General features: G+C 36.3%; 1 protein-coding gene across 1 annotated transcript in view; it reads right to left on the reverse strand.

The window, feature by feature from the left end:
* The window catches only part of LRRC7 (leucine rich repeat containing 7), a 426,756-nt gene that overhangs the window by 318,057 nt on the left and 85,696 nt on the right, over positions 1-23,003 (reverse strand). Inside the window, exon 2 of the mRNA XM_072975753.1 lies at positions 10,794-10,891. Coding sequence (XP_072831854.1) covers positions 10,794-10,891 — 98 coding nt within the window. The remainder of the gene's footprint in view (positions 1-10,793; positions 10,892-23,003) is intronic.

The following is a 23,003-nucleotide window of genomic DNA, read 5'->3' on the forward strand; positions in this document are numbered from 1 at the left end:
AAATATTCTTGCCTTTAAAATTAAAAAAGAAATATTTAGCTTTGGTCTTGATGACAGGATGTTCAAATTCATACAAAATAAAACAACACAATACCTGGTTTTCGGATAGCTGTTATAAAACATGTAAATGAATGAACAACAGAATTTAGAAAGTATTGATGCAAAGACCTTGTCTTTATACCACATGGACACACCAACAATTACAATATGTAAAATATAATCTTCCCTTTGGCCCATACAGTATTGGAGATAACCACTGAAAAATCTTTGATATAAATATCCTTTGCGTACTAATTTGAAAATAAATTAAGCCAACTCTTCCTAAGATAGTATGCTCCAATTAAATAGTTTAGTTTTTTTTTTAAATGAATAAAACCAGGGAATCTTCCCAGGAAGCTAGAATACATTCCAAATATGCCTCAGTGATGTATTATTTTGAATTAAAGTTACTTAAGAATGGCCAATGCAAGAGGTACACTTTGAGTCTCCTCCCCGTATCCCTGAAAGCAGAAAATAAACCTCCTCCCATGTGAAAGGTACACTTTCTGCCTCTGGAAGTTGAAGGATACCCTTATCACCAGAGACAAGGATTCAGGGGCAGAGAAGTCTATATAAACAACCCTTGTTACCTATTTAATTTACTACCCCAAGCTTAGATTCTTCACTAATTGAGCATCCAAAACCTAAAGTTTCTTTGTCCTGTCAATTCCTCACAAATATATTGTTCCTTTGTCTAAAAAGTATAAAAGCTGCCTGCTTTGGCTACTTCTTAGGTCCTACTTCTGTGACAGCTCTGTGCTCATAAATTAAAATTTATTTCTTTTTCTCCTGTTAATCTGATTTGTGTCGATCTTCTTATTATTCTAGCCAGAAGAACTCAAGAAGGCTTAAGGGGGAAATGTCCCCCTCCTGGACAGTTGGTATTGGGTCCACCTATAAATTCTGAGGAACAGGAATTCATAAATACACTAGTGACTTTACTATGCTATCAATTTAATGACTTTTCATTTAATATGAGCAAACAGCAAAAATTAAAGTGTATGGATTTTTTAAAGGAAGATATCTTTTGCTATTCACTCATTTATTCATTCACTGAGCAAGTTTTTACCAAACATCTCCATGTGCCAGGCACTGGGCACAGTGATGGTGATGATATGGAACAGAGGCACAGTGTTTGTCTCTACAGGGCTGACTCCAGTGAAGCAAAATGCAAAACACAGCATTCCATTAATAGTGTTACTGCTTGGGGGCGGGGGTATTTTATGCTAACTCTATTCAAATAAGCGTGAAAGACTGATTTTCTAACTGGCATGTTATTGTTCTTTTAATATACTTAGTTTCTTCATATGTAACATCTCATTTGACACTTTAGAGAGAAAGTTTCCTGAGGCTTGGTCTGTATCACTCATTATTTTAAAGCCACAAGTACAGTTTTATCTAGTACAATTTAAAAAAATAACTTGAGCCTAATGCAAATCACTGTGGTTCTGCAGCTTGGGCTGCAGCAGGCCAGAAGTCAAAGATGCCGGAGGCCAACAAAAGAGAGGTAGCCACAATGGGGCACAGAAAGGTCATGAGCTCCAAACTACAGCGGACACCCCCAGGGAAGTTGTCAAGCCAACAAGGATTCCTTCTTTCTGGAAATGGCCTTAATACAAGACGTAGTCTGACTCTGGACTTGAGCATAGAGAATTGACTCAAACTGGGCTGATCAAATTCTCTCTATGCTGAGAAATAAAACTTAGAATGCGGAGACGGTAATGTTGAATCTTTGGACCTGAATGAATTGCATTAATGACAGCTTTTGAGAGAGAATGGCCATGAACTCCTACTGCTGAGTTCCCTAGAATTTTCTAGGTCCTTGTCCCTTTTTTCTGTTTCGCTCTTCTCTTCCCCCTTGACTTGAGCGAGGAGGTTGGATGTGTCTCCAAGCTCCTGGATAATTTTTTTCAGGGGTTGTTATTCTATGAAGTAGTGAAACCAGCCTCACCAGAGGTGAAACTATCGCACAGCCTCGCTGGTTTACTCTGGTTTCCTATCCAATGCTGTAAGGGCAGGACATGAAGGTGAATGTGGGTTTTTGATAGACTGGCAGAAGAACTAGATGTATTCACAAGTATAGCAGGATGTTCAAATACAGACTTCAGTAGAGGCAGCAGGATACTATAGAGCTGATATTCCAAAGTCAGACCAATGTATGCAGAATTTGCAAAGTAATAATAACAGCAAATAATTATGTAGTGCCAGAAATTATTCTTAGAGCTTTACATACATTAACAAATTTAATCATCCCCATTGTTTTAATGACTAAATTGGGGCACAGAAAGATTAAGCAACGTGCCTGTGTCACACAGCTAGTAGGCAGCTGTGTGTCACAGCTAGTAGTGTCGCTCAAATGCAGGCAGCTTGGCTCCAGGATCTTTCTTCTGAACTACTCCTATGTGTTCTGTGCAAGCCAAGTTCAGGTTCTGCAGCTTTTGGATCCCCCAGCCAGATCAATTATTTAAAAGGGATCAGAGTATTGAAAGAGAAGGAGAATGTGTGAAGGGTTTCTTTAGAGCAGGTATTGCCATGGTGTGAGTACCCTTCCCAACCAGGGGTAAGGAAGTGCTCTTGGTTGGCCTTCCATGCTGGAACAGGAGTTCTAGATATTGATGTGCAGTCATTTCATGGCAGACAGAACCCACAAGAACTCCCTCCAGAGCTGGTCCGTGGTTGTGAGTGGTATAGGAGGGGAAAGACACATTGCTCACGTCTCAGGGTTCCATGAGGAGGCATTTTCCTTAGACTTCCTGGGCTCTTGCCCCATTTCCTCTTTTCCATGGATAAAGAAGGAGTTACGTGATGGGTAGTTTCTGAAGAAGAACTAAGAGTGGACGCTGCACTCACATACCCCTTCCTTCTGGAGCCTGCCTGGGACATCCGGTTTCGCCCTGCAGGTTTCCAGGTGCACAGCTTTGGCCCCATGGAATGAAGCTACCTGGCTAATTTGTAGGACGATCATGGTAGCCATGCACTTGGGTCACATCGTCCAAAGTCAGTTTTATCAGTAATAAACATACATAGACAAAAAGTAAATGTTGGTGATATAAACAGCACCTGGAGAAGTTTTTGACAGGACCAGGGCATGTGGCAGTGGGCATTCGGCTTTAGCAAGGAGGCCATGCAAGGTCTGGTCGGGGGTTTACTGTACTTCACAGCGGTTTTATCCCCAAGCAAGAGGTTGATCTGTGCAGACAGCACTGTTTTATCAACAATGTACTGGCCTTGCTGACCTTACTGGACATTGGCCACAGTGTTTAAGCTACTGCAATTTGACCTTGAGCTTTGGGCGGGATACTCACAGGAGCACTGTCCATGGCCTTATAAACCAGAGAACCTATTGCGGACGCACCCACAGAAGAGTAGTGCATTTGACTAATAAACAGATGAAAAGTAACAGAGAGCCCTTACAATGAAAGAGAATCTGCCCTCTCCTAGGTGGAACTGAGAAAGGTAGCAAGCCAGTCATTGAAATGACTGTATACATAAAGGCTACAAGAAGAAATAATAAAGTCTGTGTTTGGAGCATTTGGTCTTCAAGAATTGAGCTTGTTAGGATATCCAAAAGGAATCAGAATGATATGAAAACAGGCATGCTTCTGTTTTATTATCAGAACAGAAGCAGCAGAAAAATAAAAACTAAATAAAGGAAAACCGGCTAATTACATTGGAGGAAAAGAGAGCTTTCCTTAAGAGAAATATCGAGATTTTATAGGATACATTAGACAGATATGAAATAGAAAGTGGGAACCTGCAGGCTGAGAGAAACAAATATTAAAAAGGAAATGGATAGACCCTGCTCTGACAAATCTTAACGAAGAAAGTAGAAAAGTGAGAGATGTTTTCAGCTGCACCAAGTCAAACGATCGTGACTGGAGCCTAAAGAAATCTAACCAGAGCAGAGAGACAGAATTTTGGAGAGCAATCTGGAGTGTGTCCCCAGGAGATGGCAGGGTCTGGGAAACTACTGAGGATGTGGCCTTTCAAAGCTACAGATAAAGAGTCCAGAGTGACAGCAATTGAGAACTACAACTTGAAGAATGCGGACACTGTATCAGAGCATCCAGAAAATCTGGACAAATTTAAGCGTAGAAGGTAGGAAACAAATAAAAATTACTTGAAGCATACACACACACACACACACACACACACACACACACACACACACACTTTGTTTCTGTTTTGCTGTAGAATTCAAATATAAACTCCCCATTTGAGTTTCAGATAAGGAATGAAAATTTTAATTTTAAAAGTGCCGTTAAGTATTGTATGAGATGTACTTTCACTAAAAAATTACTTGTTGCTTACCTGAGTTCAAATTTAACCAGGTCTCTTGTATTGAATCTGGCAACATTACCCTAAATCAGTAGAATAATCAAAGGAGACGAAACACCATGTGCCTATTTCACCTCTGTGAAAAAGGTATAGCAGAATGAAATTCTACTCAAGGCCTGCCTGGGAAAGTCCATGTTGCCACAAGTGTCCTGAAAGGGCAGACACTTATGCTCATTAGGTCCCTAGAGGCACACATTTCTGAAGTAATAACAGGTGCTTTAGGCCAGGAACACGCTGAGGTTAATTCTCCAGGTGAAACAGGTAAGAATGGCAGTAGTTCCATAGGCCTAAGCAATTCCTTAGTAAGTACGTGGTAAAGGACACTAGGGCTCCAGGACCAAAGACACTTGCTCACCAGGCTTTGTAGAAATCATGCCATTAGACAGATTCACATTCAGCTCATCACTGGCACTCATTAAAGGTTTCAAAATATTGCATGGGAAGAAAAGGCACTGCAAACAAGCTGAACTTGGGTATTCATCTTTGCAAGTTTCTAAACTTTGCAAAAAGGCAAGCATGTCTTAATAGTTTCTTCTGAGAAAGAAGATAGTATGTATTGGTGACTAGTCCCCCACATGTCGTATATGCATCATGTCAAAATTAACCTCTGGATGGGAAGGTTCTCCCAGTTGATTTTAAATGCAGAAGTCATAGAGTTTACAATTTGTAAACTAGTGTGGCTAACTCCTCAGCCTCCTGTTCATATGTCATCTTTTGTAAAACTTCTATTTTCCTTACTTGAAATTTCCCTCCAAATGTAAATTGGTGCAGCCACTATGGAAAACAGTATGGACATTCCTTAAAAAACTAAAAATAGAACTACCACATGATCTAGCAATCCCACTCCCAGGCATCTATCCAGAAAAGACAAAAACTTGAAATCAAAAAGAGAGCAACCTAAGTGTCCATCAACAGATGAATGGATAAAGAAGATGATCTATCTATCTATCTTTATATCTATACATATATATATATGATGTGTATGCATGTTTCATTGTGTAGGTATATATACATACACAGTGGAATATTACTCAGCCATAAAAAGAATGAAATAATGCCATTTGCAGCAACATGGATGGATCTAGAGATTATCATATTAAGTGAAGTAAATCAGATAGAGAAAGGCAAATATCATATGATATCACTTATATGTGGAATCTAAAAAAATGATACAAATGAACTTATTTACAAAACAGAAACAGACTCACAGAAATAGAAAACAAACTTATAGTTTGTTACCAAAGTGGAAAGGTAGGGGAGGGATAAATTAGGAGTTTGTGATTAGCAGATACAAACCAACATACATAAAATAGATAAACAAGATCTTACGGTATAGCACAGGGAACTACATTCACTATCTTGTAATAAACTATAATGGAAAAGAAAGAAAAAAGAATCACCTTCAAATCTGTCTCTGCTCCTAAATCCCCCATAACTTTGCTCAATTTTCCCACAGTATGAATCACTTTCTAGTGAATAATAACTTATTTTGTTTAATGTCTGCTTTCCGCAACTAGAGCATAGCTCTGTTGAAAATGGAAGATTTTGCCCTTTTTGGTTTTTAATTTTTTTCTCACTATGTATCACAGATACTTAGAATAGGGAGAGACACACATGGTAGGCGCTCACACAGTAGATATTTGTTGAATAAATGAATGTAATTTAATCATACTGCAGAAGCCTTGCTAATCATGTAGGGCATTATTTGGGATAACAGGTAAAACAAGAAATGAAGTGTCAACACTTTTGGTTTACAGTGGTCTTGGAGTTAAATCTACACTGCTCTTCTTCTCTGCTCTCAATGATATCAGAAGAATCCATGACAGAATAGCAGTTGATATCTGACAGAAACCGCCCTAATAAATTACCCTCTAATTGTCTAAGGGCTTAATGCTTAAGCTCAATAGCTTAAGAGATAAAAATTCTAAGCAACATTGCAAGTGGCGTTTAATTAGGAGTTTAAATTTTACAAGAAGGTAAAATAAAGAAAAAAATCTTCAATAAGTTTTTCTTATGCAGAAACTTAACAGATAGGCTTTGTGGAATTTTAGTTTATACAGTATTGTTTGAGAAAAAATAACAATGTTGTAGCTACTTCTCTATATGAAAACAACTGTGTTTTTTTTTCTTTTAAACAGGCCACAATCACAACTATGCTACCAAGAATTACTTACCTATTGAAAACTAAGTTGGACTGAGTAACAAAAAAGAAAAGACTGACCATAGCAAAGCTATTGAAACAAAGTTTAAAAAAATATAAATTTATAAAAAATAAACTGAAGTCATAAACACTGAGGATTGTTATATCCTTCTGAACTGATAATTTTATCATTAAGAAACTATCTTCTTTATAATGTTTTACTCAACTTTTTACTGATAGTCACTCAAGCTTTCATTTAAATATTTTTTCTATTCTTTTATAATAGCCTTTTTGTATCTTTACATTTAAAAGGCATTTTATAGTCAGCAATTTGTTTTGCTTTTTTAACAAATTTGACAAGCTTTTCCTTTTAATTGAGGTATTTACACCATTTACACTTAATGTAATTATTGATCTATTAAGACTTATGACTGCCATTTTATTATTTGGTTTTTGTTTGTCCCCTTGGTTTCTCATTTCTCTATTTCTTTATTTCTTTTTTCTTGCTTTCCTGTGGGTTATTTAAATATTTTTTAGTTTGATTTTTATTTGTTAATAAGTTTTTTAGTATAATAGTGACATAAGCAGCCATATGTAGACACAGCAAAAAGGCTACAGATCTCTAGAACTTAAAGGGGCCCTCAGCTGGAAGTCAGCAAAAAGTAGGACTCTTGGTGACAGAACCGTAAGAAAACAAATTCTGCCAACAGCCTAAGTAAGCTTGGAAGTGACTTCTTCCTTAATTGAGTTTAAGATGAGACTGTCAGCCTGGTGAGACCATAAGGCAGAGAACCTGGCTAATCTCTACCTGCATTCCATTCTTGTTTGTTTTTGTTTTGGGGGTTTTGTTTTATTTTGTTTTGTTTTGTTTTGTTTTTTGAGGGGTACCAGGATCCACCCGGACTCTTGACCCACAGAAACTGAGATAAACTGTTTTAAGTCAGTAAGTGTGTGGCAATTTATTACATAGCAATAGAAAACTAATCTAGCATCATAAAGAGATTATTGGTGCTCTGAATGAAAGCTGTTTCAGCAGAGTGATTAGACTGAGAGCCAGACTGCATTGATTTGGAGGAGTGAGTTGTGGGTAAGGAAATGGAGTAAGTATAGATGACTCCTTAGAGAGGTTTGCCTGAGAATAGAACAAGAATATAGGGCTGTAGCTGAATGGTGTTTTGGTTTTGAAGGCAAAGGTTTTATTTTTATTATTTAATGGGAAGAAGCTTAAGCATGTTTCAGTCTGTCTTCTAGAAGAATCAGTTTTTATTAAAAGTTTGCTTGGCTGTGCTAGATGCAGCATAGCTAGATATAACTCACATAAAATAATTGGTAAGAGCTATGTCTGGTGACCTGATGTTGGTACTAATGGTGAAAATATTGTAAAAGAGTAGAAAAGATTATAAGAGGAAGTAGTGTGAATTATATTATTTAGCAAAACCTTCCTGTTTGCAGTATCTCCGAATAAAAGAGGGCTCTCCTTGTAGCTGGATGATCCTATAGTCAAGTCCCACTATTCTTTCAATTCTCAGTAAAGGGAAGCCACTATCATTGGGCTTTCTGTGGTGATTTTTCTAAAGTGGCAGATTTCCACAGGAGCTGACCATTAACTCTTGGTCTAGATCCCATATTGAATCTGTAGTGTGCAACTAATTGTGTGAGACAAATTACTACCTAACACAAATTACTATCTAACATCGCTGCAAGAATTCCAGCTTCATGTCATTTGTTTACAAGCTGTTCCTTGCTATGTATTTTTATTTCTAAAAATAATGATTATGATTTCTGGAGATTTTTGCTCCTATGATCAAAACATGCTTTGTTATCCTCAAATGGTTAGTTTGAAATAAGAAGGACCATAGTCCTAAGCCAAGTGAAAAGGAAGAGAGAGAGAAGAAAGAAAACTTGCTATGTCTCCTCAAGGTAAGATCTTTCATTATTCTCATTTTTCAAATAAGTAAACTGAGTCCTTGATTAAAAAAAATAATACCCAGAGTCCTGCACTGGTCATTTTAAGTGTCACATTAGAAAATAAACCCTTATGTGTGACTCTAAAGTTAATGTCTTAAATAACACTATGATATTTTTCTCCCATTTTAGAAAAGAAGCTTCTCTCTTAGAGAATTAATACTGGTCTGTACAGGACAAAAGAACTGCTCATTAAATTAACAAGGGATAACGAAGACCTCTCTGGCAAAGAAAAACACTTTATACATTTCTCATTTCTCATTATGTCTTTCCATGTTCAATAACACAGCCAATCCTGCTGAGCTCCTGTAGTGACATTTCAAAAATTGTCCCGACTGCCACAATTCAACCAGTGAGGACTTGCTTGTTATAACAGAAGCAACAGTTACCTTATGCACTTTACGTGAAACAGCAGTAAGACCTAACTCTGAAATATATCCATCATTATCAGTCTTTCGTATCCATGATGATTTCATATCATCTGCAGCAAGACGTTTGACTTAAGCTAGCGGCTTTCAGACTTGAGTTTGAATCAGAATCTCCAGCAGGGCTTCTTCAAAACACACAGATTACTGGATCAGAGGTTTGCGTTCAGTAGATGCGCATGGTAGCCCCTGAAATTTGCATTTCTAGTAAGTTCCCAAATGCTGCTGCTTCTGCTGCTGGACTGGAGACCACATTTTGAAAAACACTGGCCCAAATCTTTTTTCTGTGAAGAATCAGGTAAATGCTTTTGGCTTTGCGGGCCACAGAATCTCTGCCACAACTACTCAACTTTTCCATTTCTGTGATAATCAGTCATATATAATCTAAATAAATAGGAGATGGCTATGTTTTAATAAAATTTTATTTACAGAAATAGGCTTCAGGATGGAGTTGGTAAATGGACCATAGTTGGCCAATCTCTGGCCTAGAACAACTCAGTACAAGAGGCCTGAAAAATCACTTTGTATATGTGAAATAGCAACTCTGTGAGAATCAATCATAGTTTTATACACAAAAATCCCTTCTGAGTTTCCAAATAAAATCTGCAGAACTATACCAGAGATTAAGCAGACTGTGTTAAACCAGCACGAGGAGAAACCCCAAAGCTTTCCTGTGGACTCAATAAAAAAGCAACTGTTCTATGCAAGAGTCTGTTCTTGTAAACAGTGTTTGTTTTAACATGCCCATGAACTGTATCTTCATTTTCAAATTTTAGATTTAATGGGATATTGTTTATAATGTTAGAAGCTATAAATATACCAACTAAAAGAAAACTAACATTATCTTGAATGACATAGATGCCAACCAAATCAGATTATCTATTGATTTTGCAATAAAACAGAACAAAACAAAAACAATCTACTTGCTCTGAGTGTGCCCAGATTTAATATATTTGGTCTTTACCCAGAATGGTGTACTTCAAACTAATTTCAAATGCCAATATAACCTTGAAAGTCTACTAAACTGTACAGGCCAGTGAACCCACTGCATTAGCTCTATCCTTATAAAATGAAAGTTCCTGTAAAAAGACATAATTCAGATAAATTTTTGTCATAATGGATTGTGATTCAGTTCCCTGAAAATAATTGCATGTAAATGCCATTAGGAAAGCTAGTATTACAGGTCATCCTATAAACTTAAAGTTCAAGTATTATGTCAAATATCTCCAACAATGCTACAGACTAGAAATATTTGGATAAAATATCTATAATTATATACTGCAATATTTTAATAATTTAAAAATGGATTAAAATGGCTTTATAATGGAATACATGACTTCCATTTTTCAATTTTTTTTTCCTAAATTTGATTAAATCAAATACTTCACTTTGATCAATGGGTTTATAGTTCCACTAGACATTTATCTTTAGTCTAATGCAGTGGTTTTCAGAGTTCTCAATTTTAAAAAAAGGTTGAAAGAGTTCTGTAGTCAAATGAAACTGGAAAATGCTTATTTTAAACACATTTTAAAAGTTGTTTCTTTTTTAACTTCAAGACTCTTCAGAAAGATTAACATCCATGGTACAGATATTTAAGAAAGATATGGTAAATTGTGTAGACTTTTCCAATCTCATTTGAATATGGAACCAAATTATCAGTAGAGCATCTTGAAATACAAGAGAAATACTTAAGAAAACAATATTCTTAATGCCTGAATCCAGGTACCATGTGATAATACGTTTTTTAAAATAGACTCAGTTAGATTCAACAAGTATTTTAGTACCTCTATTATTTGACTTTTCAGTTAAACATTAACCCTTTAGTTTTTCCATATTACTCACCAAAGTCTGTCTACAACATAGTTAATCCTATTAAACATACTTACACTCCTCCTCAGGCCTCTTCCGAAGTGCTGCACGAACTTCTTTGCAGGGACTTCTCTGATATTGCGGGGGATTCCTTCCCCTTATTAGGTTCTCCATCCTACAGAAGGGAATTAAAAGAGGATTTTAATACCAAAATCTTGATAAATTTTGACAAGTTAAAGAGTATAAATCAAGAGTTAACAACTCAAGTACCTACAGAGGCTTGGTAGACCACACCATTAAGAATATCTAGCAAGGAGTAAGACAGTAGGGAGTGGCAGGGACTGTGGTCAACTGGAGAATGCTTGACTTTTCAAAGGCATTCCAATTTTAAAAATATAAAAACACATGTCAGTGAAACTCACATGCATGTTCTTCAATTAGAGGCAGTTATGGATTGAATATTTGTGTTCCCACCTCCCTCCTACTCTCTAATTCATAGGTTGAAACCCTAGCCCCCAAAGTAATGTGTTTGGATGTGGAACCCTTGGGAGGTAACTTGGTTTAGTTGCGGTCATGAGATTGGGGCTCACATGATGAGACTAGTGTTTTTATAAGATGAGGAAGAGAGACCAGGGCTCGCTCACTCTCTGCTATGTGAGTACACAGTGAGAAAGTGGTCATCTACAAGCCAGGAAGCAGGCTCTCACTAGAAACTGAATCTGCTGGTGCCTTGATCTTAGACTTCTCAGCCTCCAGAACTGTGAGAAATGTATTTTGCTACAGCAGCTGACTAAGTTAGAGACCTATTGACTAAAGAATGATCACATGTAAAGAAAACAAATTTATCAAAAATCAGACTACCTTTTAGAAGGGAAAAAACATCTTTCACCAACATTCTGAATATTAGTTTTTAGGAGTTGAACCGTGTGAATAATTAATTGGGAGGGGTTTTCTAATTCTAAAAATTGTGACTTCTGGAAAATATGGTTAATATGGGTGGGTTTTTTTAAATTCAAGTATATTTGATTTACAATGTAGTGTTAGTTTCAGGTGTACAGCAAATTGATTCAGTTATATATATATATATACATATGAATCTGAAAAAAGATTCATACATATATATATATATATAATTTTTTCAGATTCTTTTCCATTATAGGTTATTATAAGATATTGAATATAGTTCCCTTGCTATACAATAGGTTCTTGTTGTTTATCTATTTTATATATAGTAATGTGTATATGTTAATCCCAAACTCCTAATTTATACCCCCCCCAACCCTTTTCCCCTTTTGGTAACCACAGTTTGTTTTCTATATCTATGAGTCTATTTCTGCTTTGGGAATAAATTTATTTGCATAATTTTTAAAGGAAAATGTGGTCAATATAAAGTATACCTCTCAGTTATTATTCCAAGGATGATAACCAGAAAATAACAATAAATGGGCCAAATGCAAATTGGGTTGGCATATTTAAAGCATAAACTCTATGGTCAGTATTTTCTGGTTTTAGAAAACCCAAGAATTTTGCACCACCAATGCACACTCTGTTTATTTTAAAAGTATTAAACAGCTATTGTGTGTTCAGGATTTGAAAATTCAGAACAAAACAATGACATTTATCATTTTGAAAATATAAACATAGCTTCTTAACATCTAAATAATTATTCCAATGGGATACCATTGGTTTTAATAATCATGCTGGCTGATAACATACACTGAAAACAGTATCATCGTTATGGGTTATGGTGGTGGAAGGTCTCCTCGGGTTAATGGTACAGAGGGTTGTGTTTCTAATGTCTAGAAAGGAAACTGGGAAAGGATAATCCAATAAAAGCAATATGTAAAATGGTGTGAAATATGAGACAAATAACCTTTTGTACTGGAATAGTAACACAACACTATTCCTATGAGAAGCTATTCCTGGTTCTTAAAAACATAAATATACTTCCTGAAATCAATCCATTCATAGGTAGGGACTGCTTTATGTGTTTGCGTGAGGTGTGTTTGTGTGTGTGTGTGTGTGTGTGTACACTCATATGGCCATGTCTGTGTATATAAAATACAAGAAAATATTCCTTAATGTGTGATAACTTAAAACTTACTTTCACTTGAAGCTTATTTCAAGTGAGAAAGAGTTATTTCTCTCGACGTTATGATAATACGATGACAGGAAATCAAGTGAAAACCTGAAGAGTTTAAGACATAATATGCTTTAATATCATATATGGGGAAAAAATTAAGCTTCCAGGACTGCCCTGCAGTTTCACTATGAGGATTAGTTATGTAAATTATATAAAATGTTCAGTTTGTGACTCTTGAATTAATTGAATGCACAATTTTGATTACATATTTCAGCAAGTGCATGAATTTCCATGATGATATAATAACAATTTAAGTGAACTTATAATTAATCACTAGTGTTTACAAGCTCAAGATAGTAAAATACAACATAACCTGCAAATGCCAATATCTACCTAAAATTGTGATGTTATTTTGAACACCAGTTTTAGCCATCATGATTATACTGATAAGGAATGACAACTTACCCTGGCTGGAAATCTATGTAAACCAGTCTTTTGGATAGGCTACTAATTTTTATATACCTGACTATCAAATATGTGAAAACAAAAGTGGTCTAGTTTATTTCCATGTAAATATGTTTGAGGGATTGTCAGAAAAACTGAAATACAAGTTAGAAAGTACTGCCAAGGCTCCAAGAGAGTTTCACTTACATGAGTGCCATTGGCATCAAAGATTCCCCACCCCAGGTCACACCCCAAGAATCATGGGGCCAAAGGTTTCATTCTCAGAATGCTCACAAGCAGAGATGCAAAAGGTTATGCAATGTTAGCAATGCAGCATGGTTCAAATGTGACGAGCCTAGATTCTGGAATCTGGCTGCCTGGACTCAACTCCCATTCTGTCTCTTTAAAGGATGATCTTAAAGTTACTTACCTATTTTATACCTTAATTTTCTCATCAGTATATGGGGACAACATTCTCTATCTCACACGATTGTTGTGAGGATTAAATATGTTAATTCTGTACATGTAGGCTTTATATTGTGTCTGTCACAATGCAAGAGCTCAGCAAAGGTAGTTATTATAAGCAAAATTACCCCAAATAAAAATAAAATCATATACTAAAATTTTAAATGTCCAGCATGCCAGGAAAAATATGAAAACTAAGCTTTTGTCTAATAAAGAAGAAGAACAGATGACACTATTGAGAAAAAAATTCTGTCTAAACAAATGTTCTAGTTATTAGAAAAACACAAAATGTCCATGCACATGAGTTGCCAATTTTCAAAATGGGAGAACTTAATAAAATATACTTCATTTTACTCAGTAAAATTTAAGGGATTACTATAATGTTATCTTCCAAGGATACTAAAATGGATAAAAGTGAGTTGTTATCTCAATGAATCAAGTAAAGTGCTAAATAATTTTCTCTTAGTGAATTTACTCAAAATTATATAATGCCCTTTGACATTAGCAAGAACAATAAGTATATCTTATAATATAGTACTATTTATCATTTATTCCATTTAATCCTTACAACAACCTTCCTTACTACAACCTTCTGAAAGGACATTTTGAAGATGAGAAAGCTAAGGCTCAGAAATGTTCAGTGACCTGATAATGGCCGGACAGGAGGTGAGAGGCTCAACTGAGACTTAATCAAGCTTCTCTGATTTTTTATCTTTTTTTTCAGTTGTTTCCTAATCCATTATTTCCACAAGTCTATGACTATTTACAGATAATTTCAGTAGGAGACTGAATACTTGAGATTCTACCATTGTGCATATTTAATTTTGATGAAATTCTTATTAAACATACTATTAATATTTACATGTAATGTATACGATTTATACACAAGTATATATTATATATAAATATTAATAATATGTTTAGCAAATATATAAATACATTACTACACGAATATATATCTGTAAAAATGTTGGTCTGCTAATTACATGTTGATTTTTGATTATTTATTCATTAAAATATTTGTTTCTATCAGTGATATTTTAAGTTTTTGAGAACCACCAAAAAGATAGCCTGGGGCCAAGGAAACTCACTATAAACCACATATACAACACACTAGTAGATGAAAGAAAAAATTAAAACAGTATTAAAATTCCTTTTGTTCTTTGGAATACTAATTGTTATATCTAGTGGAAAATACACTCTGAATCAAATTAAAATTTTACAGAGCAATGTTCGTATCCAAACTATTACATAACTGTAAGACTTCCATCTTCTTTAAATTACACCTCTGGCTGCTTCAACTCTTCCACCAGGGTCGTCTACGATCTACAGTTTGCATTAAATGGTCAGACAAAATGACCAAAAATGAAGTCTTGGAGCACAGCCAGGACACAGCACCGAAGCCATTCTAGCTACTCTCAAGCTTGGCATGCCACCAGCAGGAGTATGTTAACAGTTCCAGCAAGGAGAGATTAAATGTGATGACCACAGGCAAGACAGATGCTCTAACAACTCATTGAAGAGCTCTGAAGAGTGCAACCTATATGTCAACTGCTGGGAAGAAACAGGGGCAGCCAGATTAATAGCAAACAGTATGAATAAACAATCAGACCGTATGAGCAACAGTGTCTACAACTCCCTTGGTGGTGTCTCCCAAACTTAGGTCACAAAATCATCTGGGGACCTTTAAGCAAATACAGATTCTCCCATTCCTAGTAATAATGATTTTCATTCAATAGGCTGAGGTCAGGGCCAGATATATATACTTTTTAACATTGATCAAGTGCTTCTAACATAGCCTTACACTGGTCTCAGTACTGGAATTTGGGAACCCCTGTAAATAAAATTATACACACATGAAGATGTAGAAAAGGGAAGTTTAGTGAATTCATTCCAGGAGATAATATCATCTGCTGGTACAGAGGTGAAGTGAAGGCCTGGTGAGGAGACCGCAGTTAGGATAAGTACTTTCAAAAATGGAAAGCGTAGCCAGAGTGACACAGTCCAAGACTTGCCAAGTTGTCTGGAGGTCAACCAGATGAACCTGGCAGCTGACCATTTACAATACAGATACTTTCAATAGTGAAATGATTTCCTCTAACAAGGTTTGGCAGACTCAGTTGGGTCAGGGAACACATTTGGATTGATCTAGAATTGTAGATTGGATTAGGGGTACAGCTAGTAAATAAAGAGACGGCAGCATGGATGAATATATGCTTGAAACCGATTTACACAGAATGAAAGCGGAAGAAGGAGAGTGACTGAGCCATTGGAGGACAATTGAGCTGGATTAGGAAAATAGAGGGATTAGGTATGGGTATTTCTAAAATATCTATTATGTGCCAGGTGCTAGATTAAGTTCTTTATACATACATTATGGCATTAATTTGTCCATGCCTAATCTGAGGATCAGAGATGTTAAATAAATTGCTTAGGATCACACAGTGAGTAAGTGCAAAAAATCAGAATTTAAATCCAGATTTGACTGCAGAGCCCATGCTGTTAACTACTACATAGATGGAGTGATAGAAATTTCTTCAGTGATGTAAGTGCACAATATCTGTGCTGTCCGACACAGTAATTGAGCTCTTGAAATATTGCTAGTGTGACTAAGGAAATGAATTTGTCATTTTTAAAACTGGATTGAATTTTAATTTATTGAAATTTAAATTTTAGTAGCAACATATGACTACTGTATTAGACAGCACAGCATCTAGAAACCCCTGTGTATTTAGCAAACAACTGGTGAAAATTCAATTCTCCACTGAAGACCTCTAAATTAAAGTCAACATGAGCAGTGGAGTAAAGTTTTAGAAAGGTGTTCTGTGTCAGGATCTTTTGGAGACAAATGAACAACTTCACTGCTCGCTGTAGAGCTGGCTCACAGTAACCTCTTAGGAGCTCCCTTACAAAAAAAACACACTTTTCATGCAACTGTGGTTTTCAAGTAAGGTGCTCTTCTCCTTGCACATCTAAGTGCCTTGAATTACACTCAAAGCTTCTTCCTATTTCACAGCCATCTCACATGCTGCTTCCTTTGCCTCAAATGATCCTACTTCTACTCTATCTTAATCACCCTTAATCATTCTTCACTATAATATCACTTTTTAATAGAGTTTTCTTTGACCCTTTAACCTAATTAGATCCCCAAATACGGTTCCAGTCTGCAGCCTAGAATTTTCTATCATAGCACTTATCACAAATTGCAATTGCATATTAGCCTTCTGGAATTTCTGTTTGATGTTTGTCTTTCTCCTGAAAACTGTAAGCTCCATGAAGGCAGAGACGATGGCATTTTTATTCTCCACTCTATTGGAAGAATTAAGAACAGCGTTTGGCATTCATGAACTACTTGTTGCTTGAATGAATGAATGAATCTCTCTCTCCTAATCTTGCCATAAGGGAAATACATATGAACCTGGGATCCAGGTTGTTGGGCTAGGGAGTGGCCTCCCAAATACTGAGGCCACTGTCCATGTGCTTCCCTTCAGTGGTTCACTGGCACCTCTAACCCCTCCCTAGTAGGCCATCACCTTGCACTCGACAACAGCCTGTCACCATCTGACCCTGCACCAGCTGCCAACCAAGCATGACCAGACATCAGAGAGCAGGTAAACCACTCTAGGTTCCCTTTGCTGCAGGACCTAGGAGACGAAAGGGGGCGGAGAAGAGGAGATAAAACATCAGGGAGCTGCTCTCAGAGTGATGCTCCCTGTGGGGACTTTCTCCAGCAAAACCAGGGGAATTCCCTGTGCCCCCAACAGCAGATTTATGGGGGATTATGATTAAGGAGAAGAGATTTCTAACATGACATCAAAAAGTCGATTAAAAGGCAAATTCAATTTGTTTTGCTTACAAAATACCAAAAATATGAAGGCTATTTATTCTCCTCTCACTGAGCTTCTTACTATATTTGCTGCTTTGTGAGCACAACTCAGATTGGAAATATGTGGTGCTTAATGGGTCTATTTGATAAATAGACAATTTAGATAAGCTTCTAAATGAAGTTCAGTGCACAAGCGATGAACTGAGTATTTGCAAACTCCTTTGCTTTGTGCTCTGCAGGCTCACTAAGATTCCTTAGGGAATTTTTAAAACTGAGTTAAGTAGATAAAAAATAAATTACAAAGGGTAAATGTCCTTGACTTATTAGTTTCTAGGAAAGAAAATTTTCAGTTATGCTTTAATAATTATCTTTAGTTTAATAATCTAAACTTGCAGATATTTTTCAAAACATCACACAGGCATTTCATTGAGTGTTTAACTTGATTATAAGCCGAACTGGACACAATAAGCTATATTCCTATAAATGAACACAACCCTTTATATTTAGAATGACAATCCATGTGAGTAGAAAGTTTAGTAAGATATATAGTAACATATAGCAGCACTTGTTGCCTTCAAATTTAACACTGAATGTATAAGGAGCATTTCTGTTAAAGTACAAAGCGACACAATATTGACTGAACCTGAAAATTCACCCTTTTAGTTCTATAGTAAAGAAGGTGCTACCTTTCAATTGGTCAGAGTCCACAGATTAAAATGTCTACCATGTGACAAAAGTCAAACATCTTTTTCTTTCCATATCTACCCTATCTTTCAAGGTATCCCTTAGCACAGTGCCTAGACTATGGTAAACACTCCATAAAGATTTAACAAATGTCCTATTGAATAGATGAAAGAAGTCTGCTCTTTCCTGGCAGAAACATTTGGAAGATTCTTCTTTTCCATTCCAATTTTTATTCACCCTTGAAGACCTATTTTTAACTTCCAAACCCACTCAGAAACAAATCCTACCACTTCAAAAATACTCAGTGCTTGCCTGCTGAACCTTCCATATTATATCTCTTAAATGTTTGGAAGAGTAACCAGTGATTTTCCAGCTAATATTATTCTTCATTTCAATGTTTGTGCCCTTTACTTATATAGATTCTAAACTATTTGAGGGCTTTGGCATAGCAGACTACGGTTGTCAAAATGCTTTCGCAAAATTTATTTCATTTTTTGGACAATTCTGAAGTGGGCATCAGTACATCACTATTTATAGGTGAGAGAACTGGAAGGCTGAGCAATTAAGTGACATATGCACGTAACACAGGGGGTGCCAATGGGAGGAACTCTGGTCCTTCAACTCCCAAATTGCAGTCTGTCATTTCATAATGCCACTAAGCATAGAAAACATTGTCAGTTTTTTCTTTATTCTAGTGTCTACCGTCTCATAAGGTAGTTTTCTTATTGAGTCTTAGACATTTAATAAATCTTAAAATTGGAATACTTCTAAGTTATTGTCACTTTGACTTATGCTTCTGTAGGTCTAAAAACTAAAGAGAAATAATTCATGGCAAATTAAAATAAATAAAAACAATAAGAATTTAAAAAATTAAAAGGTGCTTAAGCTTGCATATGGAAAAAGGAAGAATAAGACTGCTATATTATTTTTGGAAATAACGATTAGTAGTCTGTTCTGCCTGAGAGGGAGAAGAATAAGGGGGCAGCATGCTGTGACCATCATCCTCACAAAGATATAAAGTCAAGTGACACCCCTACCCCCACCCCAGAGCTTCAGAATTCCTTCTTTGGCTTTGAATTGAAGAAAAACGAGGAAAGAGTTGAAGAAGCAGTAGAAAGTGTTCTTGCTTTTATCACTGAGATACTGTGTTTTGTTTTGTTTTTTCAAATGGAGAGCTGAGTTTGAATTCAGCACAAACCCGAAACCAAACTGGAACCAAACTAGAACTATACATGCAGGTTAAGCATACGATAGCCATTAAAAAGTCTCAAGGGTTCATAAAAAGATCGAAGTGGCCTGCAAATGATAAGTGCAAAAATAATCAATACTCAGTTATCTCACTCAAATATGTTGAGTTGATATTTAATAAGGACAAACCGAGTGAAATTAAACAGCAAGATTATTGTGAAAAAAAATCATGTCTCAACTACATTGCTTAGAAAGAAAGTGAAATGCCGAACAGAATAGAAAGACAGATAAAGCACTGTTCAGTCAGAGAAGAGCCAGATGCCTGACTTTTAAGGCCAGGGTTGATTTACCAAACACACAAAGATCACCAGAAGTTTCAGACGAGAAACTTGTTTTTACATTTCCATGTCATGCATTTAGTGGATGACAAATACCTCAGTTTTATTGTTTTCACCTCTTTTCAAAGAGATAGAATTCAAAATAGATGGGTATCAGTATGGACTTCTTTAAAATGTAGGTTCTACCTTTCCTAAGCAGCAAATGAGAACCAGATGTGAATCATATATAATACACTCTACAGAGCCTGTAGCAAACAATTGTTTCATGACAAAATCTATGAAATTAATGAGAAGAGCATGTGTAGCAATGAGGAAAAAAGTCAACTTTCTCATAAATTCAAGAAGCACACTATTCACAAAATTCTAACTTTAAATTGGCTTATTTTCCTTCTATTAAAAAGTGTTTTTTACCCACACACAAAGTAATATTGTATCAGAAGTCTGTTATCTTTATAAAAGTATTTCAGTAACAAATTTAATTGGTCCCTTAGTGAAGCTCCTTACATAAATAATTGAGTTAAATGCAAGATTTAGGAATATGCTCATTGCCAAAATCACACACACACACACACACACACACACACAATTAAATTCACTAAACTCAGACTTATTCAGAAAGTAAATCCCTTAAAAGCAACATAAATTAAGTGGATGAATTAATGAAACATTTGCCTACGAAAATGAATGACGTTCACAAGATGGAAAAAATGTAAGGAAGGCATAATAAGAAACAAATCAATAAATCCAAAATATCCAAAGATGTTTATTTTACTCTTAAGAGCAAAAACAGAGCTGGCAATGTAGAATAAATATATGAATTAAAGAATGATGAGAATTCTTGAAAAGGTCTTAATTTTGAATCAACATACTTATGCAAAGATAAAATTGATACTAAAAATACAGAAAAAAATGCTACATGCTTCTAATAAGATTATTACTGTTAGGTAGTTAGATAAGTGGAGGCACCAACCAGATAGGTGGAGGAGGGGGAGGATGGTCCTGAAGATGGCAGTATCCCTGCCTCCAGCATAAAGGACTTTACTTCTGAATGAGTGCCAGCAAGAAACCGGTTAGAACCCGACAGCCACGACTGCTCGGTAGTGAGGACGACTCGACTGGACAGGACCCAGTGCTCACTGTGATACAATTAGCATTGCAGTTTAGTGCCCGCTGCCCCAGTGGGTTTTTCTGTGTACACCATGGGTAGGGACATGCGCAAAGAAAACAAACATGACTGGGTTTTCCAGGGGCAAGAGCCGTCAATCAATCAAAGACCATCTCTAAGGGAGGGTGTAAGAGAAACAAGGACCACTGCTCTTCCTCCCTTGGATCAGCCCGTCTCCCGCTCTTGGAGGCATACTTTTCTTTTCCTAGATAAATCCTTCAAAATCTTGCACTACACAGCGCACTCCATCTCCTGTCTGTAATCTTGTCTTTCGGGTAAGACAAGGACTGGGGTCTTTTCCTTTTTGGGGGGTAACATTACCACTCAGGTTATAATAATATTACCAAAAACTATACCTGAACTATTCATCATCTTTTAAATTTAAGAGCATATGGAAACTATTTCTTTAAAAATTTGTATTTTGAATAAGATAAAATACAGAAATACAATATAATTACCTGTCATCTAGAAATGAATGCAGTTTAATACATACTTATAAGCCCAGTTTGATTCCTTTTCTCCATTCTCTCTTTCTTTCCCCCGACATACTTTGACTTTAAAGGTAGAAGAAAACACCTGTGTCAACATTTGGGTCTCATGAATTTCAGAAAACATTTCTGAAATGAGAAGACTAACGCCAACAAAACATGTATCATCTCTCCCCTGGAAAGTCGTCCATGATTTCACCTACCTCCCCAACTATCCTCCACGTCTCTATCCTATGACACGGTCCTACACATGCATTTTGTCACCCAGCTTCCACTAAAAATCCTCAAGGGCAGATGTTGTATCATTTCTGAGGACCTAGCACAATTCATTAAACATAGTAGAAATTAAATATTCATTTTTAAACGATTGAATGAATGAGAGAGTGGTGGTGGAAATAAATATATGCCCTGTACAGGTCTAATGGGATCCATGGTTATACAACCTCTTTATATATATTATTCATTCCTCACAAAGAGCTTGTGGGCTTAGTATTTTATAGGTGAAGAAATTCAGACTTGCTTGACTAAGCTCAGAAGCAAAGCCAGACTTATATCCAGATTTTCTGATTCCTGTTGGTCTTCACATCTAAGCACAGTTACCTGAATGAAGGAACTACTCTGATCATTTCTAGATGATGCCACTTTCTCTTGGAGCCTTCTCTAGTCTCAGAAAAGGGACTACTAACATATGTAGTCATTGTTTAGAAGCAGAAAAAAAATGTGTGTGGGAGGACTGTAATCATTTCGTAAGAAAAGCATACCTTCTTTTCTCAAAGGGAAATGGGGATAGTTGGCAAATATAAAGTAGTATTATTTTCCAAATGTGCATATATTCTAATGTACGATATAAGTGACATTGTAATCTTTATAATCCAGGGATGCGAAGGTCAAGTTCTTCCCTGGAGTTCAGCCTAATCTCCTTCTGCATCCTGTCCCTGAGGAGCCTCTCAGCTGTAGTTACAGCACAGGCTCTCAGGCACTAGACTGTTCCCCCAGTAAATTCCCCCAAAATGTCATTTATGTCACAGAGACACAGGAGATAGTCAGCATTTTCTTTAGATAAATGAACTGTTATGATTAATCAAGTGAGTCCTGTTTGGTGGCTATCATCCTTGATAAGAAAAAAGAAAACTTCATAATCAGAATCGTATTTATAATTTCTAGGATGCTTTTAAACCACAAATGCGTTCAGTCACTTAGTATCTTACACCAAGATGAGAAAAATGTAACATGCTGTGTCTTTTAGTAAGGAAAGAAGAGTACCCGAACAGTCTGAACTACTCAGATGGGCATCACATAATCGTGTGCTAATTCTAGGAGCATTAAAAAAATCTTTTGGCTTTTTCTAAAAATGTATGGGCCCACAAGAAAGGATCGCATCCCATGGGGCGTAAGCAATTTCAGTTTATAACTCATCACCTGGCATTAGGTTCTCAGTTCCTTCCCTCTACATGGCCGGAAGGGCTTGCTTTTCTTTGTTTCTTTCTACTTACCTTCTAAAGACCTCTTCTGTGGTTAAGTAATTATCCATTAAAGGAATGTTAGAGCATACATTCCCGGCCTCTGTCCTACAGCCCTTGTTTCCCCACAGTCTATTATCAATTCA

Source organism: Vicugna pacos, chromosome 13 (genome assembly GCF_048564905.1).
Source record: "Vicugna pacos chromosome 13, VicPac4, whole genome shotgun sequence".
Lineage (NCBI taxonomy): Eukaryota > Metazoa > Chordata > Mammalia > Artiodactyla > Camelidae > Vicugna > Vicugna pacos.